Source organism: Pteropus alecto, unplaced genomic scaffold, assembly GCF_000325575.1.
Source record: "Pteropus alecto unplaced genomic scaffold, ASM32557v1 scaffold61, whole genome shotgun sequence".
Taxonomy (NCBI): domain Eukaryota; kingdom Metazoa; phylum Chordata; class Mammalia; order Chiroptera; family Pteropodidae; genus Pteropus; species Pteropus alecto.
Window position 1 is genome coordinate 10,138,712 of NW_006434835.1, and position 26,078 is coordinate 10,164,789.

General features: G+C 39.8%; 2 protein-coding genes and 1 non-coding gene across 3 annotated transcripts in view; all 3 read right to left on the reverse strand.

Annotated features, from left to right (window-relative positions):
• The window catches only part of RDH14 (retinol dehydrogenase 14), a 4,652-nt gene extending 4,161 nt beyond the window's left edge, over positions 1-491 (reverse strand). The window contains exon 1 of the mRNA XM_006910251.3: positions 3-491. Coding sequence (XP_006910313.1) covers positions 3-373 — 371 coding nt within the window. The 5' untranslated portion in view covers positions 374-491. The remainder of the gene's footprint in view (positions 1-2) is intronic.
• A 3,016-nt stretch (positions 492-3,507) lies between these two features.
• Positions 3,508-22,107, reverse strand: NT5C1B (5'-nucleotidase, cytosolic IB). The gene is made up of 10 exons (XM_015588136.1): positions 22,075-22,107; positions 20,242-20,331; positions 19,732-19,902; positions 18,985-19,119; positions 17,118-17,630; positions 16,654-16,821; positions 15,369-15,498; positions 12,917-13,039; positions 12,338-12,522; positions 3,508-3,831 (listed from the first exon to the last, which is right to left on the reverse strand). Exons 1-10 carry the CDS (start codon positions 22,105-22,107, stop codon positions 3,508-3,510), a joined length of 1,872 nt encoding a protein of 623 aa, XP_015443622.1.
• Positions 15,896-16,000, reverse strand: LOC112478643. Its single transcript, XR_003045899.1, has one exon. It is a non-coding gene; the product is annotated as a U6 spliceosomal RNA (small nuclear RNA).
• Positions 22,108-26,078: the final 3,971 nt, after the last annotated feature.

The window sequence follows — 26,078 nt, forward strand, 5'->3', positions numbered from 1 at the left end:
GCACGGAGCGCAGCGAGGCGAGGTCCAACTCTTTGATGACGAGCTGCTCCGCCCCGCCGGCGTCGGGGCCCGGCTCGGGGCCCCCAGCCAGGAGGAGGTCGCGGCGGAGCTGAGCCGCCGCCTCCTCCGCACGCCCGCGGTCCCGGCAGCCCATGATCACCCGCGCCCCCATGCGCAGCAGCTCGGCGGCCGTGGCACGGCCCAGGCCGCTGTTGGCCCCCGTGATCAGCACTGTCTTTCCGTGCATCAGAACGGTCTTCCCGTTCCCGCCTCCTTGCAGCTGCTGGACGCTGGGCCTCACGAACCGCCGGGCCGCCAGCCACAGAGTCCCACCCAGTGCGGCCAGCAGTGCCGCCACTGCAGCAGCAGCCATAGAAGCCCGAGCCGAGGTCCCACAGGCCTCTCGCGGGAATTCTAGAGTAGCCGCGGGACGAGGCTGCCACCTGTACGCGAAGAACTCTGGGGCGCGGCTAGTTGTCCCTGGCCGCGGCGGCGTGGGGCATGCTGGGACTTGTAGTTTCCCTTCCGAGGGCATCTGATTGGTTCTGAGAGGCCCGCGCTGCGGGTCGTGGTGACTCCGTGGAGCCGGCTTCCAGCCTAGGAGTGTAGGGTGAGCACAGACCTCGGGTTTTCTGGCTGTTAGAGTTCCTACCCAAGGAAATCCCAGAGTGGTGGTGGCTGTTTTTCGTGTGACTGCCTAATGAATATTTTGAATTTACAAATCCCTTTATAGTTTGGTTTACAAATCCTACACTTAAAGGCTGGCTTATAGTGTCTTTTCCGTTAAAGGCTCCTGGGACTTGTTAACCCCAGTTCATTTTATTTTCACCCTCTGGAGAATTCTCCCTGCTTACCGAAGTCTGAGGAAAGGTTTTCCCCCACCCTCCTCACCGAGATGAGGCTCAGCAGTTAGCAACATGAATCAGGTGGGGACAGACTGGACCAGTGGTTGTTAAACTTTAGTGTTGCATCTGAATCACCTGAACGGCTTGGTGGGCGGGGAATTCAGGGTCCCAGAACCAGAGTTCTGAATTTAATAGGTCCAAAATGGGACCGGAGAATGCACATTTCTAACAAGTTTCCTGGTGATTCTCATGCTGCTGATCTGGGGACACGGTTTGAGAACTGAAGACCATGATGGCATTGGTCCCTATAGATAAAGGAATCCTCAAATGGTCTTACTTGACACTGGCACAGATACAGTAGGAAAAGCACTTACTATAAACATAGACTTCTGAGCAGGCCGCTTCACCGGGGCTTCCCCAACCCCTCCACAAGACTATTAAATGTAAAAGTGGAGGGAAAAGTGCTTTATATACTAGAAAATCCTTCAGAAATACTGGTTATTGCCACAGGGACCCATCTTCAAGCTGCAGACTTCATGGGTTTAGACCAAACTACTTTTAAGTGGTCATTCATTCATGTACTCGCCTATCCGGTAGGTGTCAGGCCCTGTGCCCTGTGAGAGTCACAGAAAAATAGGGTGCTTACTGTCTAGTGTAGAAATTTCCACTACTCCAGCCCCATTCTAGAACCTTCAGGCCAAGAGAAGAGACACACACGATGTGTATGGTTTGAAATAAACTCCCTATGAGATTTGGATAAACTCTCTTCCTCTCTCTTATATTTGGGAAGAATATAACATGCAATGGATAGTCCCAGTACAAAGAGAAAAGGGATGGAATGCCAGAGGAAGGTTTTGATGAGTGCTGAGAATGGAGCACAGAGGTGGGAAAAAGCACCATCACTGAGGATTAGACAAGGCACTGGGAACAGACGTCACAAGTGGTGGCCTTTATTCCATACTTCTATAATTTAAAGGTGCCCCTCAAACTTCACCAAGCCCAGAACACAACTGTTTCTTCTCTCTTCAGTTTTATCCATTGTCTGTCCTTCAAAGCCCATCTCGGTTCTTTTCATTTCCTGACCACTTCCAGCCCGTATGGACACCTACCTGCTTCAACCTCCTGTGCGACCCTCACTTGGCACTGAGGACAATCAGCTCTCTAGTGTTGGCTGAGTTTGCACATTTGACTTCCTCTATGAGGTTGTTAAAGTCTTAAATTTCCTAAAAGATAGGATTATGTCTGAGTCTCTCTTGTGATCTTTATATTGGGGAATGCATACAAAACACTAGGTACTCAATAAGTGTCATGACTGATATATTTTGGACTGGCTTACATCAAATTAGGAAGCATTTCAAGTGATGTATGTCAGCACTGGCCTTCTTTAACTAGAGCCAGGGTGGAATATGCATATGTGGTATAGAGATCGAAGTGGGGGTACAAGAAACGAGAGTATGTGGAGAAAAGAGGAGAGAAACCCCCAGACCTGCTATGTAACTGCTGTAAACTTAAGCACAGAACTTAATGGAATGACTAATCTATTCAGGATGGGTCCTATGCCCATGGAATCAATAAGAAAATTTGGAAGGCTGTATAACAGAGAAAACGGCTTTTGAAGTAAATAAGACCCAAATTTTAATTTTAGTCCTGCTATTTATTAGCTGCTATTCTTGGACAAGCTACTTAATCTTTTTTTGATCTTAGGTTCTTCATTGATTAAAAATGAGGGTAAGAATACTATGTCACAAATGTTTGGTTTGATGAGAAATGAGAGAACGCGAAAAGGCACAGTTCACTGTGCCTTAACATGTAGTAGATTATGGTTAATAACCAACCGGTGTTTTTTGAAAACAAAACAAATATCACAACAGAATGACAACAGTGAAAAGCCAGGATACTACACTTTATGTTACATTTTGAAGTGGTGGCAAAGGCTTATTTTGCCATGCAAACATTAGGCCTACCTACCAGGCACAAAGCCAGCAACTTCATATATGAAGCTCTGTGGTCCAGATGCAGTGAATCCACCAAATAAGTTTCAAAGAACCCTTCCTAGGTGGTTCTGCTTGGAACTCATCTTAGATGGAAAGTGCCCTGTAGGAATAACCAGCTGATTTATTTCTCAATGACTAGTGTCAAAATTGGTATACACATGCAGGCAGAGTGACATTTTCATTTTGTGTTGATTTAAAGGTTGGTCACAGAGGCAACAGACTAAAAAGCTCGAATTTTCAAGAGTCTACTTAATCCTACTCTTTCCACTTCTGAAGACCGCTATTCTGTTTTGATGATGGGTGACAATTTATTCTATATACCAGCATCCAAAAATGAGCAATGCTTTGTAAGACAAAGTAGCTCTTTAAGCATTCAGGCATTCAAGTTCTAAACTTATCTTCAAGAGTCATCAGGTATGACTTGCACATACATAAAGATAGATGCAGTGGTATTCAACAGCAGTGACAGCTCAAAGAGAAGTCACTTGAAGGTAACTTGAGGGTTCAAAATATTTTTTAAAAAAATTAGGAGAAAAACCTTTTCAAACGAACTAAGTTCTGAGGTCCAGTCTTCTGAAATACCTATCTAATTACCCTAGAGATCCACAAGAAGTGGCTTCTGTGATACCAGACTCACTGCTTTATTTCTCCTCCCCATGGCTAATTGTTCATTTTTGATTAATGCCATAAGGTACATGAGCTGTGGTGGCTCCGAATTTCTGTCCCCCTTCAATGCGGAACATGTGGTCATCAAAGAAGATATGGGGCCGTATTTTCCCCACGATGGGACCTTTGGGGGCCCCAGCAAGGAAAAGAGCTTCGTCTATCTCTAGACCCCAGCGGCGGAGGGTTTTCAGCACTCGAGCGCCTGAACTGGCTGCACTCCTGGCTGTAACCAGGTAGGTCCTGATAGGACAACATAACCGTTGGTCTTTGGCATAAAACTTCTTTTGCAGTCTGCCTAAATCTTCCAGAAAGGCTTTCAAGGGACCCTGTAAAAGGAACATATGTCACAGCTGTGATCCAGTGAGCCAAAGGAAGTGAATGCTGAAAAAGCAGAGACTTATAAGAGCTTATAAAAGAATATAACACTGCATGCAGTATTATAAAGTCTATGACACGATCCCCAAACTCCTTGCATTTATGTGAATATATTTCCTTATGTGGAATCATCCTTGCATTCCTGGAATAAATGTAGGATGCTCATATAATTTATTGTCTAGACATAGATATTTTAAGAGTGAAAAAGTTTCTATTCGAAAGTGAAACCAAGGTAACAGACTTAAACTATCCATGGCAAAGTAGATACTTTATTCAATCAATTACGGAAAGCACTACTCTTAATTTGCTTTTCGTAAATTGCACATTTTAACGTCATAAAGTATACTCCTTTATCTTGTTTAATGTCTTGTTGGCTTGGATCCAGCCTTGTCTTATATTTACAAATATAAGTATACAAATACTTTGTATATTATCACACTTATTTTCATCTTCAACCTTTCCGGACACTTTGTTTTAGCTGTAGCTGTGGCATAGAGCCTCAAACTGGATTTTGCTATGTGATCCAATCTGAAAGTCTTAATTTTTAAAACAAAAGTTGCATTTTAGGATATTTATATTTATTGGCATTACAGATATACATGGTAGTAGGCTGTCTTATGGTTTTTAGTGTATTTTTTATGATTAAAGATTTTAAAGGATTATTCACTGACAAGTGTCTTTTACCTTCGTACATGTGTATTTGTGTTTCTTCTGATATTTAAGAAGGATTGTATTATTTCCTGCTATTTGTTACCTTTATAACTATAACTTTTTATAGTACCCAGAGTACTCTGTTTTTTAAAATCCAGAATCTATTATTTTTTAAAATGAGAAATGATGAAATTAGGGTCCTTCTTTACCTCTCTCTTATCCTCTGTTTCTTTCTCAGCCATCCAATTTCGCTTGTTCATCTTTCTCGACATTTATATTTGCATCGTTAAAGACTTTCATATTTCTATTTATCGGCTTTATTTTTGACCTTTCATAAGCTATTATAACTAAAGATATATGCATACTTACTCTTTTTAGACCCTCTTCCACCATGTTTTTCCAGTTTTCATTAGTTATATAATTTCTACATTGTTAGGGCACATAATATGTACTTTCTTTTTTGCTCCCCGATCCTTACAATTGTTTTAGTTTCAGTTCTGTGGTTAAATATATTCTAGGCCCATTTGTGCCTCTCTGTGTTTGTAGTCATCTACATGTTGGCCAAAATGTGTCCAATAGTCCTAGTTTTGTCAAGAAAATGCTATGGAAATAATAATTCCTGAGAATATCGTATGTTCTCAACTGTTGACTTGTTTCTTTTTAACACGAATGAACTTTTGGTTAGATAGAGAATCTGTAATTTATATTTTCTCTCCATATGATCTGATAAGTGGTGCTTCACTGTCTTTTACTATTGAGTGCTCCTGTGGAGAACACTGAGGACGGCTTGATTTCCTCCCCCTTCCCCCGCCACCAACTTTTATGTGCAGGTTGCCTGAAGAGTTATCTCTTCATCTTTGAAGTCATAGAATTGTATTAGGGCATGTCTCATAATCATTCTGTTCTATTTCCCTATTACATAATCTGGCCTTTAATATTTTCATAGTTTAATGTATGTATGAAAATCTTCTGGTAATTCAGGACTTTTTCTTGATTTATATTTTATATACATACGTATCTTATATTTACCATGCGTATCCTGTCCTCCTCAACCCATAACAATGTTTTTCTTCAAGGATTCCAATTATGCATATGTTGGATTTTCTTTATCTGTGATCTATTTCTAAAATCTTATTTTTCAATTCTATTCATTTTCAAGTTCTATCCTTTAATATTTTGTCATCTCTTCCCCAATTCTGGCATTTCTACTCTATGATCCTGCTTTATTAAATTTTTAAAAGTCATGGTAAATATTTAGTCACAATTTCACCTGTATTTTGGCAAATACTTGTAGTGAGAGTTTTTCACCTGTTACTAGATTTTGCTCTTCCTTTTCTGCCTTTTTCTCATAGTATCTTTGCATATGTTCTGTGCTGGTTTCCTTTCTATCAGTCATTAGTGAAGTAGATTGGTTTTCCTAAGAATAATTAGGGGATTTCTGGGAAGGTCAAGGATAATATTTTAAGACTGACTTGTTTTCACAATTCAAAAGCTCCCTTCTCTGTTGTCCTAGGAACAAACTGTGTTCTGTAAGCATTGCTGTCAATGTGATCATTTATTTATTTTGCTTTCTCTGAGACTGCATATATAAGAAGAAAAACAAGTGAAAATTCACTTCCTAAAGATGAGAGGCACATACGTAGGTGAAAAAAACTGTAACTTTTTTTGAGGGAACAGCAGCAAAGAGGGTGTAGAGACTATTAGCAAGAGCCACCTTGCTCACTGTTTGGCTTTGAAACACAGAGGAACACAGTTCTCCTTGCTATTTTTGAGTATGTTCCGAAGGGAATAAATAGGGACTGGTCAGTTTATGTCATCGTATTAAAAGTAGCCATATCATTCTTTCTTACTTCCATTTTTGGGTATGTTTTATAATTTATGTATTTGTACAGTAGTTTAAGTATATAATTTGTCAATGAAAATATAGAAATATGAAGGAAAGTTACTCAAACATACCTTTTTGAAGAGCTGTATGATTAAACATTTGGAATTTGCTTAGGATGTAGAAAGCTGGAAAGACTTACTCCTGTCCTAACAATAGGAGAAAGCCAAATAATCTAAAAAACGTTTTTTCTTGAGCCCATTGGAGAGCTGGGGTAATGGGGCAACTGATCAACATGAAATATAAGGAGAGAAAATCTAAGGAAACATCTCAGATATCTGCACAGACAGATGGATTGCAAGAACTGGCACATCTTTGCAGAGCACTGAAGGAAGACATGCCAGACACCCTACAAGCAAGTGTGAAAAATTCAGATAATTTTAAAAACAAATTGACAAAGGCAAAGCGTAGGCTAACGAGAAAGCACGGAAGTCCTGGCAGCTACAGACACAAGAAATACACACTCCCTTACAGGCTTTTGTCCCATAGACGTGACGAGTTGCTCATGAGAAAGACTGCAGGCAGGGGAAGAGATGAAAGGATGCAGTCCCTGCAGTGAAGGCTTGGAGGAGAGCAGCAGCTGCCACTGTGAGAAAAGTCTAAAACTCCACATTGTCCCATATCTCCTAGGGAACAAAAATTAAACTTCTGGAAAAAGGGCTTCAGACCAAACACAGTTACTCCTAGGCCACAGGTAAAAATTCACTACTATGGGGGAAAAGAAAGGAAAACCCTCTACTCCTGGGAAAGGGACAGAAGACTCTTGTGGACCCAGACCATTAGATTTGGTTATCAAAGGGGGAAAGGCAAGATCAATGATAAAACTTCATCCCTAAGATCTAGGGAGATACAGCTGCTGCCTTAGACTTATGCTGAACCAGGACGACAAAGAATGCCCCTCCCCGCCACCTACATACACATCACCAAGCTAGCTGGCAGAGACAAATGAGCCACAGTTGGGAGAGGGGTTACAATATGGAGAACGCTCGGAGGCACAGGCACAAAGGGAAGACCAAATACTGGAAGTGGAACAGGAATACTGAAATGCCCTCCAGCATCCTACCAGAGGAATGAGAAGCCTGTGGTGAAATGAAGGTAAAAATAGCAATAACAAAATGCATAGCTAGTCAAACTCCTGGTTTGTTCGATTCGGTTCCTCACACTAATTGCTAGCAGAAGAGGAGGCATACCTATAACCAGGCAGAATACTATTTACCCAAACCTTTACTATGTATACACTGTAATTGGAAGTTAATCAAAGATTTATGAAACTACAACAAAACAAAACAAATCAACTTTCCAGAGAAAGTAATTAACAGAAGACTGAGTGATGGCTTAGATGTCCTAAATATGAGTGGGAATTGCAAATCACTGATTACCATCTTATCTGTATTGAAAGGTGGATGACATACGTGAGTAGACGAGTAATTTAAGTCTACTGAAGAGGTGGAAAAGATAAGTAGAATGAAAATGCTTGAAAAAAAAAAGAAAAATGCCTTTGATGTCACTAGATTTGATATAGTCGAGAAAAGAATTAGTGAACTTGAAGATAATTCAGTAGAAGTAACCCAAACTGAATATAAAGAGAAAAAAGTAATGAAGAAAAAAGAACACGTCATTTATATGCTGTGGAACACACAGATACCACACCACAGCACACCATACCACACCATACCATATTCAAACTGTTGAAACAAACAAATATAGAAGATCTTGAAAGTAGCCTGAGAAAAATAGACATATTACAGAGGAACAAAGGTAAGAATTTCAAACAATTTGTTGTCATAATCTATGCAAATCAGAAGACACTGGATGAGAAGGTTTAAAGTGCTGAAAGGAAAATATGGTAAATGAAAAATGCTATATCCAGCCAAAATAGTTTCCAAAAATGAAGGAGAACTGAGTTTTTAAGACAAAGAACAACTAAGAGCTTTTGGTAACAGCATATCAGTTCTACATGAAATATTAAAAGATGATCTTATGGCAAAGATATACTACAGGGAGAAGCGTGAATCTACAGAAAAGAAATGAAGATCTCTGGAAATGTTTAAAATGAAGATGACTGCAAAAGATATATTTGTCTTATTTTTCTTATTCATTCTAAAGATAATTGATTCCCCAAATAAAAAATAAAAAATAGCAAGGTATTGTAAGTTTATAGTGTAGGTGAACGTAAAATATATTATAATAGCACAAAACATGGGAGAGAGGGAGTGAGCATATACTGTTTTTAGTAAGATTCTTATACTAGACATGTTGTGGCATAATATTGTTTGAAAGTAGATTGTAATTAAAGTTGTATGTTGTAAATAAATGCCTAGGAAGGGCAATAAGACAAGAAAGGTAAATACAAGATATAGAGAATGGAAACAGAGAAATAAAAGTGTCTTTATTCTTAGTCAACATTGTCTGCATAGAAAATCTCAAACGATCTACAAAAGTTTTACTATGACTAAAAAGTGACTTTTAAAGTAAAACAGAGTTTCAAGATGCAAGGTCAATATACAAAAACCAATTGTGTTTCTTTATATTTGCAATAATCAAATTGGAAATTAGCCTTTTAAAGTATCATTTACAATAGCACCAAAAGTTATGAAATACTTAGTTATAAAGCTAACAAAGTATGGGTGATATCCATGTGCTGAAATCTACAAAACACTGATGAAAGAATTCAAAGATGACTTAAATAAATGGAGAGATATACCATGCAGGTGGGCTGCAAGAGTTGATATTGTTAATATATCTATTCCCCCAAGATTAAGATATAAATTCAACACAACTACAGTAAAAAAAAATCCAGCAAGATTTTTTCCCCAGAAATGGACAAGCTATTTCTTAAATTTATATGAAAATGCAAGGTAATTGTAATATCCAAAAGTTTTTGAAAAATAGCAAATTTGGAGGACTCGTAACACCTAATCTCAAGACTTACTATAAAACTATGATAATCAAGATAATGTGATATTGGTAAAAGATGGATACTTATATTAGAGGAACAGAAAACCAGTTTTCCCACAAATAGTGTTGGAACAATTAGGATACCTGTAAGTGGCAAAAATGAAACAACTGATATTTTGCACAAGTATAAAAATTAACTCAAAATTGGTCATATTTCCCCCAACCCTAAAATTATAAAACTTCTGTACAAAAACATAGGAAGAAATATTTTTGACATTGGGTTATGCAAAGATTTCTTATATATGATATTAAAAGCACATTTTATAAAAGAAATTGGTAAACTGAACATCAAAATTATGTTTCTGTTCAATGAAGAATACTGAAAGATATTAAGAGAATGAAAAGTTAAGCATAGACTGAGAGAAAATATTTGCAAAACACATAGCTGATAATGGACTTGTACCCAGAATAAGAACTATCAGACCTCAATAATAAAAAACCAAACAAGCCAAGAGATCTGAACAGATTTTTTTGTTAATACATATTGTGGCAAATAAGCACCTGATAAGATGCTCTATATCATGTCATTAGGGATGTGCTAATTAAAAACTCAATGAGATACCATTATATAACCACAAAAATAGCTTAAAACAAGCAAACAAACAAACAGCAACTGACGGTACCAAATACTGGCAAGGATGTAGAGCAAGACCTCTCAGTGCTGTTGGGAATGTAAAGTGGTATGGTCACTTTGGCAAATAGTTTGGTGGTATCTTATAAAGGTTGACATATGCTTATCATGTGACCTAGTAATCCTACTCCTAGGTGTTTATCCAAGAGAAATGAGATCTCATGTTTACACAGACCCCTGTATGTAACTGCTTAAAGTGGTTTTATATTTAAATGCTCCAAACTGAAAATGACCTAAATGTCCCCCAACAGATAAATGGATAAAGATAATGTGGTACATCCATAAAACAGAATACTACTCAGCAGTAAAAAGGAACAAACTACAGATACATGGAATGAAAAAGATGAATCTGAAATGCATTAGGCTAAAAAGAAGTGAGATTCAAAAGATTGTATCTTGTGGTGTTCCATTTATATGATATCTGGAAAAGTCAAAACTGTAGGAATAGAATTCAGATTAGTGGCTGACGGATCTTGGAGATAGGAGGCTAAGGATGACTACAAAGAGGCATGAGGGAATTTTGTATGTTGAGTATTTTGAGTTTGGTTGTGTTTTCACAACCGTAAGCGTCTGTCAAAACTCTTGACGTCATCCACTAAGGATGATGAATTTTACTGTATGTAAATTGTACTTGAACAGCTCTGAAACACACACACACACACACACACACACACACACACACACACACAGATAGTGGAGGGGGGAGAGAGAAAGTGAGAGGGAGAGCCATTGAAAGAGACTGAGAGACTTGGAGACCACTATTCTAGAATGATGAGACAAGGTACAGATCAAATTGGGAGACATCAATTACTAGTCATTGTGCCACATTGGGGGCTTATAAGCTACACAGAGAGCGGCCAAATTAATCCTCTCCAGCTATCCCATTTGCTGATGACTCTCAGATCTCCTCCATTTGAGACACTTGGAACATTTCATGACCAAACCCCATGGCCAACATACTTGAAAGCCTTAGGTAGGAATCATACCTCATAATTTATTTTCTCATTAATGAAACTCATCTGGCAAAACCTCGTCTTTATAGAAAAGCTACCTCTTTCTATGTAAACAGAATTTTTATCTATTGCATAATGAAAACAAGTACGATTAATAGAAATTTGGTGGGTATTCCTGCAATAACTAATGTTGGGCTTCACAATTTCAATTTTTTAATGAGGAAAAAATGATTTAAAATATGGAAAAAATAACTGATAAATGCAAAACCTAAAAGAAATTTGGATAATTTATCTGGGATGAGAAAATCGTATTTTAAGATTATCGAAGTAATTCTCTTTTCAAAGTTTTTTTTTTAAATGTTCTTTTTATGGAGATCTTCCACATTTCAATAATAGTTAAAGGCTATGATACTATTGCCTCTGAATTTTAGCAAAGCAGACATATATAAAATATAATGAACAATTTCCCCCTCAATAGTAAACTTTGTTAATACTAGACAACTTCACAACATGAGGTCAAGGCTTCTAAAGAAGCTATTTAGGAATGGAGTATGACATTATATACACACACACAGAGTTTAAAAATTACTTGCTGTAATGTGAGGTGAGTTAGTAAAACTTTTCAGCTTTCAGTTAGCCTCTTCATACTTCTTTAAATGTAATAAAAATAACTAAGTTTTAAGTTCAGCAAGTGCTAAGAAAAAAGGCCAATAAATTTCTTGGTAAGAGTCATAGATTAAAACTGAATGATTCATTAATTCAGATTCATTTTGGAGATGATTTTGTTTTTAATTTCCTTTGGTTCAGAAGTTGTAGGTTTTGTTCATTACTGATTATGCCACTAACACTTCAGTTCATGGATTAATTTTAAAAAAAACTTAAATATTCAGTTTCAGCATGATTAGGTTTTCACAGTTTGCACTTGTTTGAGGCTCATTATTTGATTCAATTTAAGCTCTCAGTTGTGTAGATTTTCTCAGTTAAGTAATGCCTTTACTGAGTTTGAGGTTATGGACAGACAGGTTCAACAAATGTTTACTGACCTACTGGAGATGACCTTACTATTTTGGGGACCTATACTGTAGAAACAACTAATTAGTGAGTCATAATACCTCTATTACTCATAATTTGGAGGATGTGAACTCATTAACGTGAGATCATAGAAACGTTTCCAAAAGGCTAGATAAAAGAACGCTAAAATTAAAAAGTCAGCAGCAGACATTTCAGAAGAGTTCATGAAAGAAAGAAAGGCAGAAAATTACAAAGGATTAGAAGTGAGGAGTGTCCTGCCTAAAGTAATGTAAAAGCCATCACAGTGAACAAATATCTATATCTATACATTGAAAAATAAGTAGATCAAAATTAGAGCACCTTGAACCTACCTGAGCAAGAGGTTTATTCTCAAATAGTGTTTCATGTTGGAAATATTTGTCCAGCCCGTAATCCTTGGTACCGTGTTCACAATCTTCTGCGAAGATGACGGCATCTCCATCAAAAGCCACACGAAGCTGCGTGTCACAGTAATTCATGTCTTTGGCTCCATCATACATTGTTGCAGAGGCAATTCCTAGTAGACCATGGAGATTCATGGAGTTTTAGTTTCTACCGTTAAAAAAAAGTATAAAAAGTCGTCCCAAAACTTGCATTTCTCTCTAGATGATATTCCCTGATGACTCAACTCCTCTTCACAACCACACATCTCAACACAGTTGTCTATGCACTGCTTCCATTTTTATAAGTGGTGGGGAAGTGTAAAATTTGCCGTGAGACAATCACTGAGGATGTCCACCTCCAGAAAGGTCAAAGCTCTAAAGGCCAAACTTAAGGGCTGTCACTTGTGTGAACACCTTAGCAGAAAATCCAGCAAAGGCATAAGCCACATAGTTATATGGGAAGCCCGAGGGAAGTAACCACTAGTGCAAACCTCTTTATGAACGGGAGGGATAAAACCACACTAATACCTTCTTGTATTGCTTCTTGTACTTTTTCGCAATCCGAAGAAAGATACAAGTTGGTAAGATACGCCTTCAAATAGCCAATGGGGCTTTTTCCACCAGTCAGACAGAAGCGGTCAATTAGTAAGCCTATCATCGGGCAAGAAAGACATTGTTATGATTAAAGGCATATGCTTACTGTAAATGCAAATGAGAGTTACCTTAGGAATAGCTGAGAATCTACTGAGGTTTTAGAATCACCTGCTTAGCACCAATTTGGAAAAATGTCACAGCTATTTTCCAGGAGAGCGGATGTTTTTGGTGCATGATAACTTAGGAAGCCCATCCTCATAAACCATGCCAATTGAGTTTCACGACAACCGTATGGCAGGCATTATTCTCCTCATTACAGAAACGGAAACAGACATAAAGACTTGCCTGGCCCACTGGTTCATACTGACTCCTGTCCTTCAGCTGCAGCCTCCTCACTTACTGAAAAGGCCAGTTAAAATGTGGCTCTATTTTAAGTACCATTTATGTATTTCTTTAGTAAAAATACAATGGTAATAACAAGTAGTGCTAGGAGTTAGACTCTTTTCTAAAAGCAACAACAAAAGGTCTGAAATTCTCTTTCTTTCCTGACTGGAAGTTTTAAATGGAATTATTAGACTAAACACTAATATACCGTCGAATGCCTTTAAATCAACAACAATTAAAAAAAACACTAGATGTTGGTGAGTGGTTTGTAAAACAGGTCCCCAGATACACTGTGAATGAAGGTATGAACTGGTATAAGCTATGTCGAAAGTAATTGACAACAGGTTTTAAGAGTTTTTGACAGGTTTATACCTTTTTACCTAGGGTTCCTTTTATTAGGAGTTTATTCTAAAGGAATAATCTGAAATTCCTATAAAGATTTATCTAGAAAGGTCTCAGCCTCAGCACAGGATTATTTAAGCAAAACATTTTTTACCAAAGTGTGAATAGTTAAATGAAGTGTAACATGTATGTAAGATATTATTTACCTATTCAAAGTATTTTTAGGTATGTGATAAACTGGGTAGCTGCACAGGATATAAGGCAGAATTTTGAGTCAGGTCAGTTATTTTCATCTGTATGAACTGAGAGAGTAGGCAGAGCCCATCCACAGCTGAGGTGGAAGTGTCTGCTGTGGTATTAACAAATTACTCTCACTTGTTTACTTAAGCCAACATTGGGTGTCGGTGGCACAAAACTGTAATCTATAAACCCTTAAATAAAATTAGTTTAACAATCAGAAATTATTTGGTGGCACTGGGGCTTTAGAAATGACTAAAACATTATCCCTCTTCTGAAGATCACAGTTCACCAAGGAGCCAGGCATGCGGACAGATAATTATAATTGTTAACCAAGATGACAGCAGAGACAGAAACAAATTGCCTTCAGCACCCACATTATGGAAGTAACTAACTTCCAGGTGAAAGGTCGTTACCCATGAACAGACTGCATGAGAAGATTGTGCTCAATCAGTTAATTAGCAGAAATAATAGGTAAATAACTGATTTTTTTATGTTTCTACTCTCAGTGGGCTCAGTGTGGTGAGGGGTAGATGGACTTAAACCACCTACTAAATCAAATAAGAGTATGTGTTATAAAAACAATAGCTGCAGTTTATTGAGTGATTATTCTGTGGCAGTCGTCGATGCTAAACTTTTTGTATACGTTCCTTCTTTTCATGTGATAACTCCATAAAGGCTGCGTTTTTGAAAGGCAAACATTTTTTAAAGTATGTCTCAGTAAGACATCAACCTTATAGTTAGTATAACATAAAACTCATAACTTGTAGCATCTCTTTATTATTTATAAATATACCAAATTTAAATCTTTGGCTTTTAGAAAATAGGCTAAAAGTTCTCAAATGAGTGAAGTAATTCCATAAGGAAAAATGGCAACTTTCTTTGAATGTCTCCTACACACTGATGGAAATGCTATAACGAAACTAAAGTCCATTCAGTTTTCCACGTAAAGGAATAAAGACAATTCTGCCTGCACGAGTATGGATTTGCTGTTCCGAGAGCAGCCAGGGAGAATCAGATTTTAAGAGTAGAACAGAAAGGTGAAAACCTTTAAACCTTTAACATGTATCTGTGGTGAACAAGAAGTCTGATCACACAGAGAAAGCCTTTGGGTTGACGGCTCCTTGAAGTCATGTTCAGAAGTGAAAAACATAAAACAGAAATATGTTGCAGGACCTGGGATTAAGACTTTGAAATTCACACTTGACAAGTTAAGTCCCGAGCTTTGGGCCCAACTCTGTGCTGAAGTTAAAAATGAACATGGCCCCTCTTGCTCTGACATAGGCAAATAAACATTCCTCATGCAGAAGGGGCTGTCAGTATCAAAGACACTGTATTAGTTAGGCCACAGTTAGCAAAATAACATGGCTTCTCTCTTCCAGAGCCGCGAGCTGTTCTTCCACACGATATTTATTTTACTTACCATAGTGATTGACGCTGTTTATAAGCCGCACTCCCACTTGGGCATGGTTATTAGTCATCAGTACAATATCAAATAAGTCGTGTTCATCAGGGTACAGATCGCGGAGTCTAGCGTTGACATGCTGCAGGGCCTGCAGGTTACAAACATGAGTGTAGGTAAAGAGGGCCAGGAAGGTGGACGGGGCTTTGGGAGTCTGGGGAGAAAGGATCTTGCAAGAGTCAAATTCAAGCCTCGAAGACTCTTCACGGAGAGAGATGGCTCCTTTAAGACAGGGTTATGCCATTCATCTCTGTCTTTCCTGCCTCTCATACACAGGAATTCAGTTCATGTTTACTGAACAGATAGGTAATGTTTATTAAAAATTGTTACAACATTTGGTTCACTAGAATTGTCTCTGTTGGGTTGGTAGCAGGAAGGATCAAGCTAATCCTTTTATGCTTTGTCTATTTTTTTTTCTTTTTTTGAGGGGGAGGGGGGACTTGTAAAATCTGCCTTTCTTGATTATCTCATGATTATTTTTTGTTGTGAAAAATATAGAATGCTTCATGAATTTGCATGTTAACCTTGCACAGGGGCCATGCTAATGGTCTGTCTTGTTCCAGTTTTGGTGTATGTGCTGCCAAAGGGAGCATTTCATCTATTTTTTAACAGAAGTCTTTAGAATAGATGTGTGATTTCCCTCTTGCTCCTCCCGTGGCCCATAAGTACTTTCTGCTCACAACTTGCAGAGGTGTCATTTGTTTCTTCCTGGTTATGATGTTATTGTATAATATTTGTTTACGTTATATAGGGGGGATCCCAGTTACAAGTGCTATACATTTCTATATATGTTCAGAGACTCTTACTCTATTAAAATCATGCCTTTAAGTGCCAAGAGCACCTTGATTTTCTTAATATGCTATGTTTGGGGCAAGAGCAGCAAAAGTGAATTTCAGCTCATTTTAATGAGGCATTTTATTTCTAGAAGTACTCGGAGTTGTAAACTCATTATTGCTTCTGGCCACCACTGCTTCTAGGGAGGGAACAGAGTTTTCTGTTACAGGTTTGGTGGTTAGGAGCTCACTTAGGGAAGCCCAGCATCTCAAATCTAGGGATAGAGTCCCTTCTTCAACAGTCTGGAAGCCTCTGAAAGCATAAACTGACCTGGGGTTAACTTTAAAAGGGCAAGAATGACAAAAGTGGACTAGGGATTATCAGGGAACCTGGAGGAGATCCCAGGGGTGGGCCTGGGTCCTCCCCTCGCCATCCAGAGTCCTGGCGGGCCAAAGACAGCTTTGCAGAGCACCTTGACAAAGCGGAATGCGGGCCCTGGGGTCAGGATGACATTCTCATTGGTGAGCTGATATTCCATGTACTTTTCCAGACCCTCTTCCTCAAAGATTTTCCTGCCGTCCATCATGTTGAAGAGAGCCTGCGATGACACGGCGATGGTGATGGCATGCTTGGGTTTGGCCTGCGGAGAGGGGTGTCAACAGGGGCATAGTTACAGATGGGTAGGATTCAGGAATGGGGCTCACTCAGGGCAGGGTGGGAAGTGAAGAGCTGGACCTTGGATTGGAGCATTGAGATGCTGGTCATAGCCGAGGCCCGGGGCTTCCCCGGCTGCGGGAGGGAGGCTTGAGGAAGTGCAGCGATGGGCCTGGGACAGACTTCCCTACGTCACAGAGAGGAGGGAGGCTGGAGGGAGGCTTGGGCTGTGGGGCTGTGCAGTGGGGCGCCCCGGGTACACGGGCCGCGGGCCCTGCTCACCGGCCGGGGTCGCGAGCAGTTCGGGGACTTCTCATACAGTGTCCTCACGGATGCCCAGTAGGCTTCTTCGTCGTCGTCCTCTTCCTCCAGCTTCCGGGGCGGGTCGGGAATACAGTCACGGTCCAGCTGGGACGAATAGTGCGTTCTGCGCTGGCCATAGGACTTCCATTCAGCGGGGGGTGTGCGCGGGTATTCCCGCTGCGAGTCCCGGGCGTCCCGTGAGTCCCGGGCGTCCCGTGAGTCCCGGGGGTCCCGCGTGTCCCGTGATTCTCGGATATCCCGCACGATGCCATGTGCCCAGACTTCAGGGTTTTCGTGCATCTTGGTGCTGCGCCGGGACGCAGACTGGGTCTGGATCTCTGGGGGCGTGGGAGGACCCGAGTCAACAGGCATAGGTGGTGTGCGTTGCGCAGGTGGCATAGACGGGGAGGGCTGTGAGGACAGCTCGTGCTGTGACTCTTGCTGGCTTGGGGAGGTGGATGAAGTCCGGGAGGTTGCGGAGCTAGTGGGGACCTGGAACAAGAAAATGGTTGTCTGAGTTCCACGGTTACCTGTGGTCCCTGTCCGCATCTCTGCCCAGCTGGAGTCAAGGAGCCGCCCCTTTCTCTCCATTCTGTTCCCAGCTCTTAGATGGATCCCGGTTCATCTCAACTCCTATAAGTGGGGGTTAAGGAGCTTAGACATCTCAAGGCTCCAGATATTAGATACTTTTAAATGAACACAGGCAGTTTGCTTTTATTTTCCCCTAGTTTCCCCATCAGCACCTCATAATGCATGTGTGTGTGTGTGTGAGTGTGTGCGTGTGCGTGTGAGTGTGTGTGTGCGTGTGAGTGTGTGTATGTAGACATTGCATAGACCCTATTCCCTTAGGCAGATGGCACGTATTTTTTAAAATTCTGTCACTTGCCTCCTGTATGTATACCTGCTCAGAGCTCTCTGAGGCAGGGGGCTTGAGTAAGGGGCCTTTTGCGATGCTGCCACCATCTGTGACCTCCAGTTAACTTCATGAGCAGCTAGACCAGATGTTCCCACCAGAAGACTCTACAAAGCACCTGGGGGACCTCTGTCTCCACATTTACCCTGTGATTAACGCAGTGATTGCTGGAGAATCGAGTGTCTCCCCATCGCCTTCAGGGCTTTGTGTGTCTGTGGAGCTCAATTGGAGACAATCACCTTCCTAAATAGGAAGGAACCATTCTAGAGAAGCTTCCTAAGCTGTGCAATACATTTTTAAGCATCTATATGTCATTTTGGTTTTTTTTTTTTAAATGATTGTTTCACATGTTTTGAGAGGCATTGTTTTGGCTAGATTATTGAGCCAGTCCTCACAGAGATAGATTGTTTGGTAGGAATACATGTTTTTCCAGTGGCTGGATTTGTGTCACTCTGTATTCAAAAACTTCATCTCAAAGCTAAACTTTTCTTCCTATGTGACCAGGCTTAGTTAGGGGCCCAAAGTACCCTACAATCTGACACTCCTCAATAATTTATCTTCTTTGTTGACCATTCCACCCCCTCTTCTTAGTCTTGGGTACTCAATAAATAGTTGTTGAATGAAGAAAGGAATGAGAAGCCACAGAGTTTAATCATTAAGTATATAGCTTATAGACTTAGAGATACTAGGTTTAAATCTAGCTCTAGTAGTGTTATTAATGTGAAATCTTAGGAAAATTATTGTTTGCATTTTCTCACCTGTAAAATAGAGCTTACAGGTGTGTGTGTGTGTGGGGGGCCTCTAAATTAGATAAAACACAAAGTACGTGGAACAGGGCTTGGCACATAGCAAACATCAATAACATTGACCATCATCCTCAGTAGTGTTATTATGATGCCGGCATGTCCTCCATCCTTTCCCCTCCGTCTTTACCTTAAGACTGGCACTCTTGCTTCTGGGCTCATCCACTGACGGGGCTCTGGTCGAAGGGTTCCGTGAAGTTCGGGACCACTGCTTTTGCACGACGTACCCTCGAGAATCTGCCTTTGATAGTAGTTCTTGTGATCCCTTTTGAGGCGAGAAGAGACCCAGGGGTGTAATACCCTACCACCCCCTCCCCCCATGCATGTGCCTGCAGGATAGCCACATGAGGCTAAACATAGCAACACCCAATGAGAAGGTCCCTGGCCTTATGACCCGTAATTCAGTCTTGGCCCTCGTGTCCTTGGCCAGCTCTGGCCCAGTCCTAACTTCTGTGAAGAACAACAAAGTGGGGATCCACCCAGAAGAGCATTCAAATCCAAGAAGCAAATCCGACATATCATATTTTTTTCACCTGTGACTCCTCTTACATGATACTTAGTAGAGTTGACCATTTTTTCTCCCTTTTTCCACTGCTTCCTTTAGGGATGAGCCCATGAACAGATACTAAAAAGACATATCCACCATTTCTGACCAGACTACAAAGATAAGGGCAGCTGGCACCTAACCAAGGCTGCAGCAGGGCTCCGGGGCGGCTGCATAAGAGGGGATAAAGCCCTTTAGCATTCCCTTCATGAGAAAGAACAATAAAGGAGATCATGGAGAGGCAAGTGGAAGAGTCTCTGTTCCCCATATCCTTCCCCTCACCCAGCGTGACTGTGGCTCCCCTCCCAAATCAGTAGTTTGATCTCTGCTCACCCTGATCATGGTGATCTGCTGGCCCTGCTCCCACAACAGGCACATGTGAATATAAATACGTATTGTGCGGCAGGGGCCGAGAAGGGCTGGTCCCTCAGCTGCACTAAGGCAGCGTCTAAAAAACGCATGGGGACATCTCAGCAAGTGATTCGGATTGACTGCACGCCTCATCTGAAAGATTGTGCAGAAAATGGTCAATGCGATGGCTAGAGTCCCCTTCCCTCCCTGATGTGAACAAAGACCAGTCTCCTCCCATAGGCCGAGCAGAGGAGACAGCTATGGTTTCTGCACCATATTGTCTACGTGAACATGGGGTGTGTACTGTAGGGAAGGCAGGGACCAGCTTCTCCTAGTTTTTTCTTAACCTCTCCATGAGGGATAGATATTAGGTGACCCTTAATACCAATCTCAATAGCTCAGTCTTCTCTTCCAGAACTTCCTGGGCCCTGATATTTTCTGTTATGCTTCTGCTCTTTAATTCTCTCACCAACTCTAAAGAGGTCAGCTCACCTGAGCACTCAGACGAACCCCTGATTTCTCAGAATCCCTTCTTTTCTCTCCTTCTAGACTGTCTCTTGAGTATTTTGTTCCAGATTCACTCTTAATATAGAAACAAAGAAGGTTTATTAACTTTACTCTCAGAGGCATTAGAAACATGGAGTTTGAGAATAAAAGGATAAATTAAAATTAGCATCGTCTCTTTGCCAATATCATATATATATATATATACATATATATATATAAATAAAGTTTTGACACTTTTTTTGCCATGTTCTAACAAGCATGAATAAAAATAGCACATCACAGAACTATATAAATAATTTTTAATGTAGAAATTTGTTGGTTTATAGATTCAAGGCATATGGCATTTATCATTTAAAAATGATAGTATGGGAAATGCTATGGGAGAATTTGCTAGGGGTCCGTGATACCGGGATTTAAATGTGAGTTTTTCCTTCATTTTTACCATGCTGAATTGAAACTTCTCTTTTCTTAATAAACCACAGGTTCACTTTTCTGTGTTTCTAAGTCTCACCAATATTAGTCTGATTTTTAAAATCGAGGACCTTAATATGGTACAGATCCTGTGTGGACTTCTAGACAGGCATGCTTCCGTTCATGCTACCTAATTACTCGTTGCCTCTAGAGTAAAATGACATTTCTTAGCAAACTAATAGCTAGACCATGTAGGAGAACCCAGGAAGAACTCACTTCATGGATGCCTATTCAAATATTTGCTTTTATTTTCAGTTGCAAGAAATACTGTTGTATTGGATCACTATTTATATCATTTAATGATTATGTGGTAGCTATAATATGATCAAGATTAGTGTTGTTTATCTGTTTAAAAAGCTCAACTTTTAGCTTCGACCAAGGTACTAGGGGTAGTCTCTTCATCTCTTTATGCCCTGTGACTTATAGCCAGGAAAAATCTGATAGCTGAATGATTGAGTCGGTGACAGCACAGAACAGCATAGCTGTGTGGTCCTAGAACTAATACTACAATTCTTCCATTAACCTCGTACACTGTCATCACCACAAAATCCTGTCATAACTCGGAAAGATATTTTAAATCTAGTCTCTCTTCTCCATCCCTATTATCATTGCCTTGTTCCAGGCCTCAGATCGTCATGGGCCTGTGTTCTTAGACTATATAGCCTTTTGATCAGGTTTCGTAGCCTCAAATCCTCCCAACTTTTAGATTCATCCACACCATTTATTTAGGGTGATTTTTATAAAACATAAATCTGTTCTTCCTTTCTGGATACAGTCTTTATTCACTGGTTAGACAAACCTGGAGCTCCCTGATGTATCCTGTATACTTCAAACTTGCAAGCCTTCCACTCTATATTTTATGTTCTACTTATGCCAAATAGCTTATATTTGCCTATATGCCACCCTATTTACTTGTAACCCCTCCGCCTTTCAATACTGTTCATTCCCAGCTCAGCGTGACCTGGGAGAAGTTCCCAGAGTTAAGCTTTCCTCTGCATTGCCTGTGTCTTTTGTATATATTTGTGCTGAGCACTGCACTGTACTTTATGTATTCTCTTTCCTACGAGGCTATGCATTTTGTAAAGATAGCAGTTGTGTTTTCGCCTTATCACTAACCCATGAGCATTTGCTCAATAATCGCTGACTTTCTGGACCGAGTTATAATATACGCTTTAATTTCTTTTTTCTCCACTTCCTTAATTTCCTTTACTCCTTCCATATTCTCTACATGCAGTGATCATCTGAAATCATTAGGTTATTTCAGAGAACCCTCAGAGGTAAATGATAGACTGATGTCTAATTTCTCTCAGCTCTTAGGCAAGGTTCTAGGATGTTTAATTCACTCACCTTCTTTTTCTGTTTCAGAGATGTTTGACTCATTTCTTTAACTATGGAAATTCTTTTGGTGTTACGCAGGTTTTCATCTCCCCAGCTCCATTTCTTGTTGCTTCTGTTGCTCAGTCTACGCGTGCATACAGAATGTCAAACTTATGACATCATATGTGATTCCATAGTAACAAAATGACCCTGTGAATACGTGACTATAAAAAATAGCAGTATTATTTATTCATATTTGAGTACACCTACTCATAATCATTGTCTGGGTTTTTAGGAATTGCTATGTAAACAATATTCAAATGTTTAATATGTAGCAATGTCAATATTACGGCTTCCTTCTTTTGAAATCTCTTTAAGCATGACTATGTCTATCGTCATATCAATCCCATTTGTGGCTACACATTTTCTGGTCCTGCCAGAATTAATGGCAAACTCATTTGTGGACCCGATCATTTATTATTGTTCATCCTGACAGATTTTAGAGGATTTTCTGCAAATCTGGAGACTACTTTTGGTTTTATTCTAGATAAGGAGTTTACCTCGAATTTAGCTTTAGTGTTTGGTGTTTCTCGCCCAGCAAAGCCATTTTCATTTCACAAGGTCAAAGCACTTTCCCTCTGGTGAGGCGCGGTGTGGTAGAATGATACTTGCACTGTCTTTCTCGCTGTTTGCTCCATCCTTAAACAATGAAACACATATCTATCTCCCTCGTGTACACACAGAAGAGAACATATAAAATCCAGCTCCCAACTGTGGTTCACAGGGTCCAAAAATGTTCTGCATTTTATGGTTCTGATGTTATCTTCGTCTAAGTTTTAGGGAAGAGCCATGTTCTATGCCAACCTGAGTTGGTCAGACTTCCTGGACTGAGATTTCTGGCCTCTCTTCATGGGAGTTGATAACTTAGTTTGAATATCATAAGTTTTTGGCAGCTTCATCAAATTCATCCAGGGTGGTCTTCTGGATAGTAAAACATGCAGGCTGTCAGTGATACTGCCTGGGTTTGAATCCCTTCACTTCCCATATCTCACTGTGATGCTGAGCAGCTTACGTGGTTTTCCTAAATTTCGATTTCCTTATTTATAAAATGGAAACAGTAATGGTATCGACATCAAATGATAGCTGTGGTAGTTGAAATAATGTGAAGTGACAGGCATTCAGACGTGATTAATAATGTTAGCTATTATTTATTCTTAATTTTGCTACTGCTATAGTGCAGAGTTCAAATAGAAAACCTTTAATTTAATCCCTCCTGCAATCTAATTGTAGGAAGAGAATTTTAAAAATATTTATTGTCCGTCTACATTTATAAGCAATCAAATGACAGTTTGACGATTCTTCTCATGGTTTTAGTGGTACAGACGGAGCAAGGAAGGCAGGTTAGAAGGGGCAGGCGTTAGAGCAGCAGTTGGAACAAGAACGGGGGAGTTCTGAGACTAGGGTTCTACGAGGCAGAGGTGAGGAGGGCTTGAAAGAGTCTTTGGTTTCTGATGGGTCTTTCTAGCCAACACCCAAGATCAGGTTTTGTTTCTTTTCATAACTCTTCCACATAATTCAGCAGTTATGTGTTCAATAAGTTCCTTATTATTGGTCTTTTCCCATCACAGAGTATGATCCTAATGAATGTTTTGAATATTTATATCTTATAGTAAGATATAAATAAGTCACTAATTGCTTTGTTCTGAGTGCTGAGAGTAAAGTTAAAGAATTATTTGTATTTGTTTCTGATTTTCTAATTCGTTTTCCTTTATTATCTTCTAATTCTTAACTTTGTTATTGAGTGTGGAGAACTATACATACATGTAGGCAGCTGTATTAGTCAGGATTCTCCAGAGAAGCAGAACAAATAGGATATCTATCTCTCTGTCTATCTCTCTCTCTCTATATATATATAGATAGATCGATATGTAAATATATAAAGATATAGCTATAGATAGATATGTATGAGGTGATTTATTATGGGAATTGGTTCATGTGATCATGGAGGCTGAAAAGTCTTGTAAGATGCCATCTGCAAGCTGGAGAACCAGGAAGGTTAATGATATAATTCAGTCTGAGTCTGAGGGCCTGAAAAACAGGGGGGACGACAGCATAAGCCCCAGCCTGAGGTCAAGGGCCTAAGAACCTGAGGTCCCTAGTTTAAGTCCTTCAGTCCAAAGTCCCAAGTACCAGGAACTCTGGTGTCCGAGGGTAGGAGGAAAAGGAGGATATCTCAGTTCAAGAAATGAGAGAGAATTTGCCCTCCCTCCAACTTTTTTATTCTATCTGGACCCTCAACGGACTGAATGGTGCTTGCCCACATTGGTGAGGGCCATTTTCTTCCCTCAGTCAACTGATTCAAGTGCTAATCTCTTCCTGAAACAGCCCCAGAAACATAAACAGAAATAAAGCTTTACCAGCTCTCTGGGCAGCCCTCACCCCAGTCCAGTTGACACATAAAATTAACCATCACAGTAGTATACCTTTTGTTTGGCTTAGGTTTCTCCCTCCATGCATTCATAAAGCCAAGATGCTACACTGTCACGATGCTCATGCATCCTTCTTAGATCTCCTCAAATTGATTTCATAATGAAATTATTATTGTCAGTTCTAGTTGTAGATAAAGTTTTTTTTTTAAAAAAGGTGTTTCATAAAATGACTTAAAAGACATTTTGGAACACCACAAACATGGACAAGCCTAAGTGGGCATTCTCTATTTATTTTTGGCAAATCTTTTGATTCTTATGACAATTACTGAGAGGAATATACCCATTCCCTTGCCAGTGCTAAGAGGATGTTGTAGAGTGGTTTGTGGGACATGGATCCCACCTGAACACTCTCCTGTTATTTCTTATTTTCTTGGGGAGTTGTGATATTATTCAGAATTTCTGGGGATACTGGTAGACTCCTCTTTGGCCAGGCGGTTTTCATAATATAGGACACAGACCGAGTATGACAACTAGGGAGGATTCCGAAAAATCTTTTTCTTCTTCATTGCCAACCTGCTCCACCTTGATCTATGGAAACCAATGTTTTGAGATTGGCTCTATTGCCTTTGTAGCTTTTCTTCTCTGAGTCTAAAGATACAAAAGTCACTAAATGTGAAGAAAGTTTTTACTTTTTAAAAGTGTTTATGTATATATGTTCAAAGATAACAAAATTTAGTGAAATTTGGAGAGCTGGAAAAAAGGCATCTGTGAATTCGCTAGCCTGAGAGCCATAATTAAAATTATATTCAAAAATTTTTCATTCATTTGTCTAATGTTTAATATTCCCTCTTTTGTAAAATATTATTAGAATTATATAGTATATTTAAATTCAGTATCCTGATTTTTTCCTATGTAATATTAAGCACAGGTATTTTTCTGTATTATTACTTGGTTTGAATAATCATAATTTTGATGACTCCATAATGTCCTAGAGTGGGTACAGTATAATTCGCTTAATTATTTTCCTACTATTGAATATTTGGGGGTGCCTCTGAGTTTTTGCAATGATAAATAATGTTTTCCTGAGTATCTTTTTTCTTAGCTAAAGTAAAAGTTCCTTAGTAAAAAAATCTTTCTTTCTACAATGACTAGTACATTCAAACATGTAGTCGAATGGATCCATCAGACCCCAAGTGCTCATAATAGAGCCTCACTTTGGTTCAGCAAGGCCAAATTTGCTTTGCTGGGTGACAGGCAATTAGCAGGCAACAGCTGTGTCCTCTATGTCCTCTATTGCCTCAACTGAAAGGAAGTGTCCAAACCAGAGTTTCATATCCTTGGCTACACATTAGAATGACCTAGGAGCTTTTAAAAATCCCACTACGCACTACCCACTACTGGGGAGCATGGCACAGGGAATGCAGTCAGGATTAATGTATTGGCTAGGGGCAGAGCCAGAGGAAAGAAAGAGAAACCAGGGAGATTGCTTTGTAAACTATATACATGTCTAACCAACGTACTGTATACTTGAAACTAATGATAAAATAATAATAACAAAAGATCCCAGTACCCAGACGATAATCACAGGCAGGTTTAATGAGAATC

Excerpts from the sequence above, each read along its gene's own strand:
- NT5C1B (XM_015588136.1), bottom strand. The coding sequence starts at position 22,107 with ATGAGTCAAACATCTCTGAAACAGAAAAAGAAG. Across the intron at positions 19,120-19,731 it reads AGCAGATCACCATGATCAGG|GGATCACAAGAACTACTATC; the intron begins GTGAGCAGAGAT and ends TCGCCTCAAAAG. Across the intron at positions 13,040-15,368 it reads AAACAGCGTCAATCACTATG|GCTTACTAATTGACCGCTTC; the intron begins GTAAGTAAAATA and ends GCCCGATGATAG.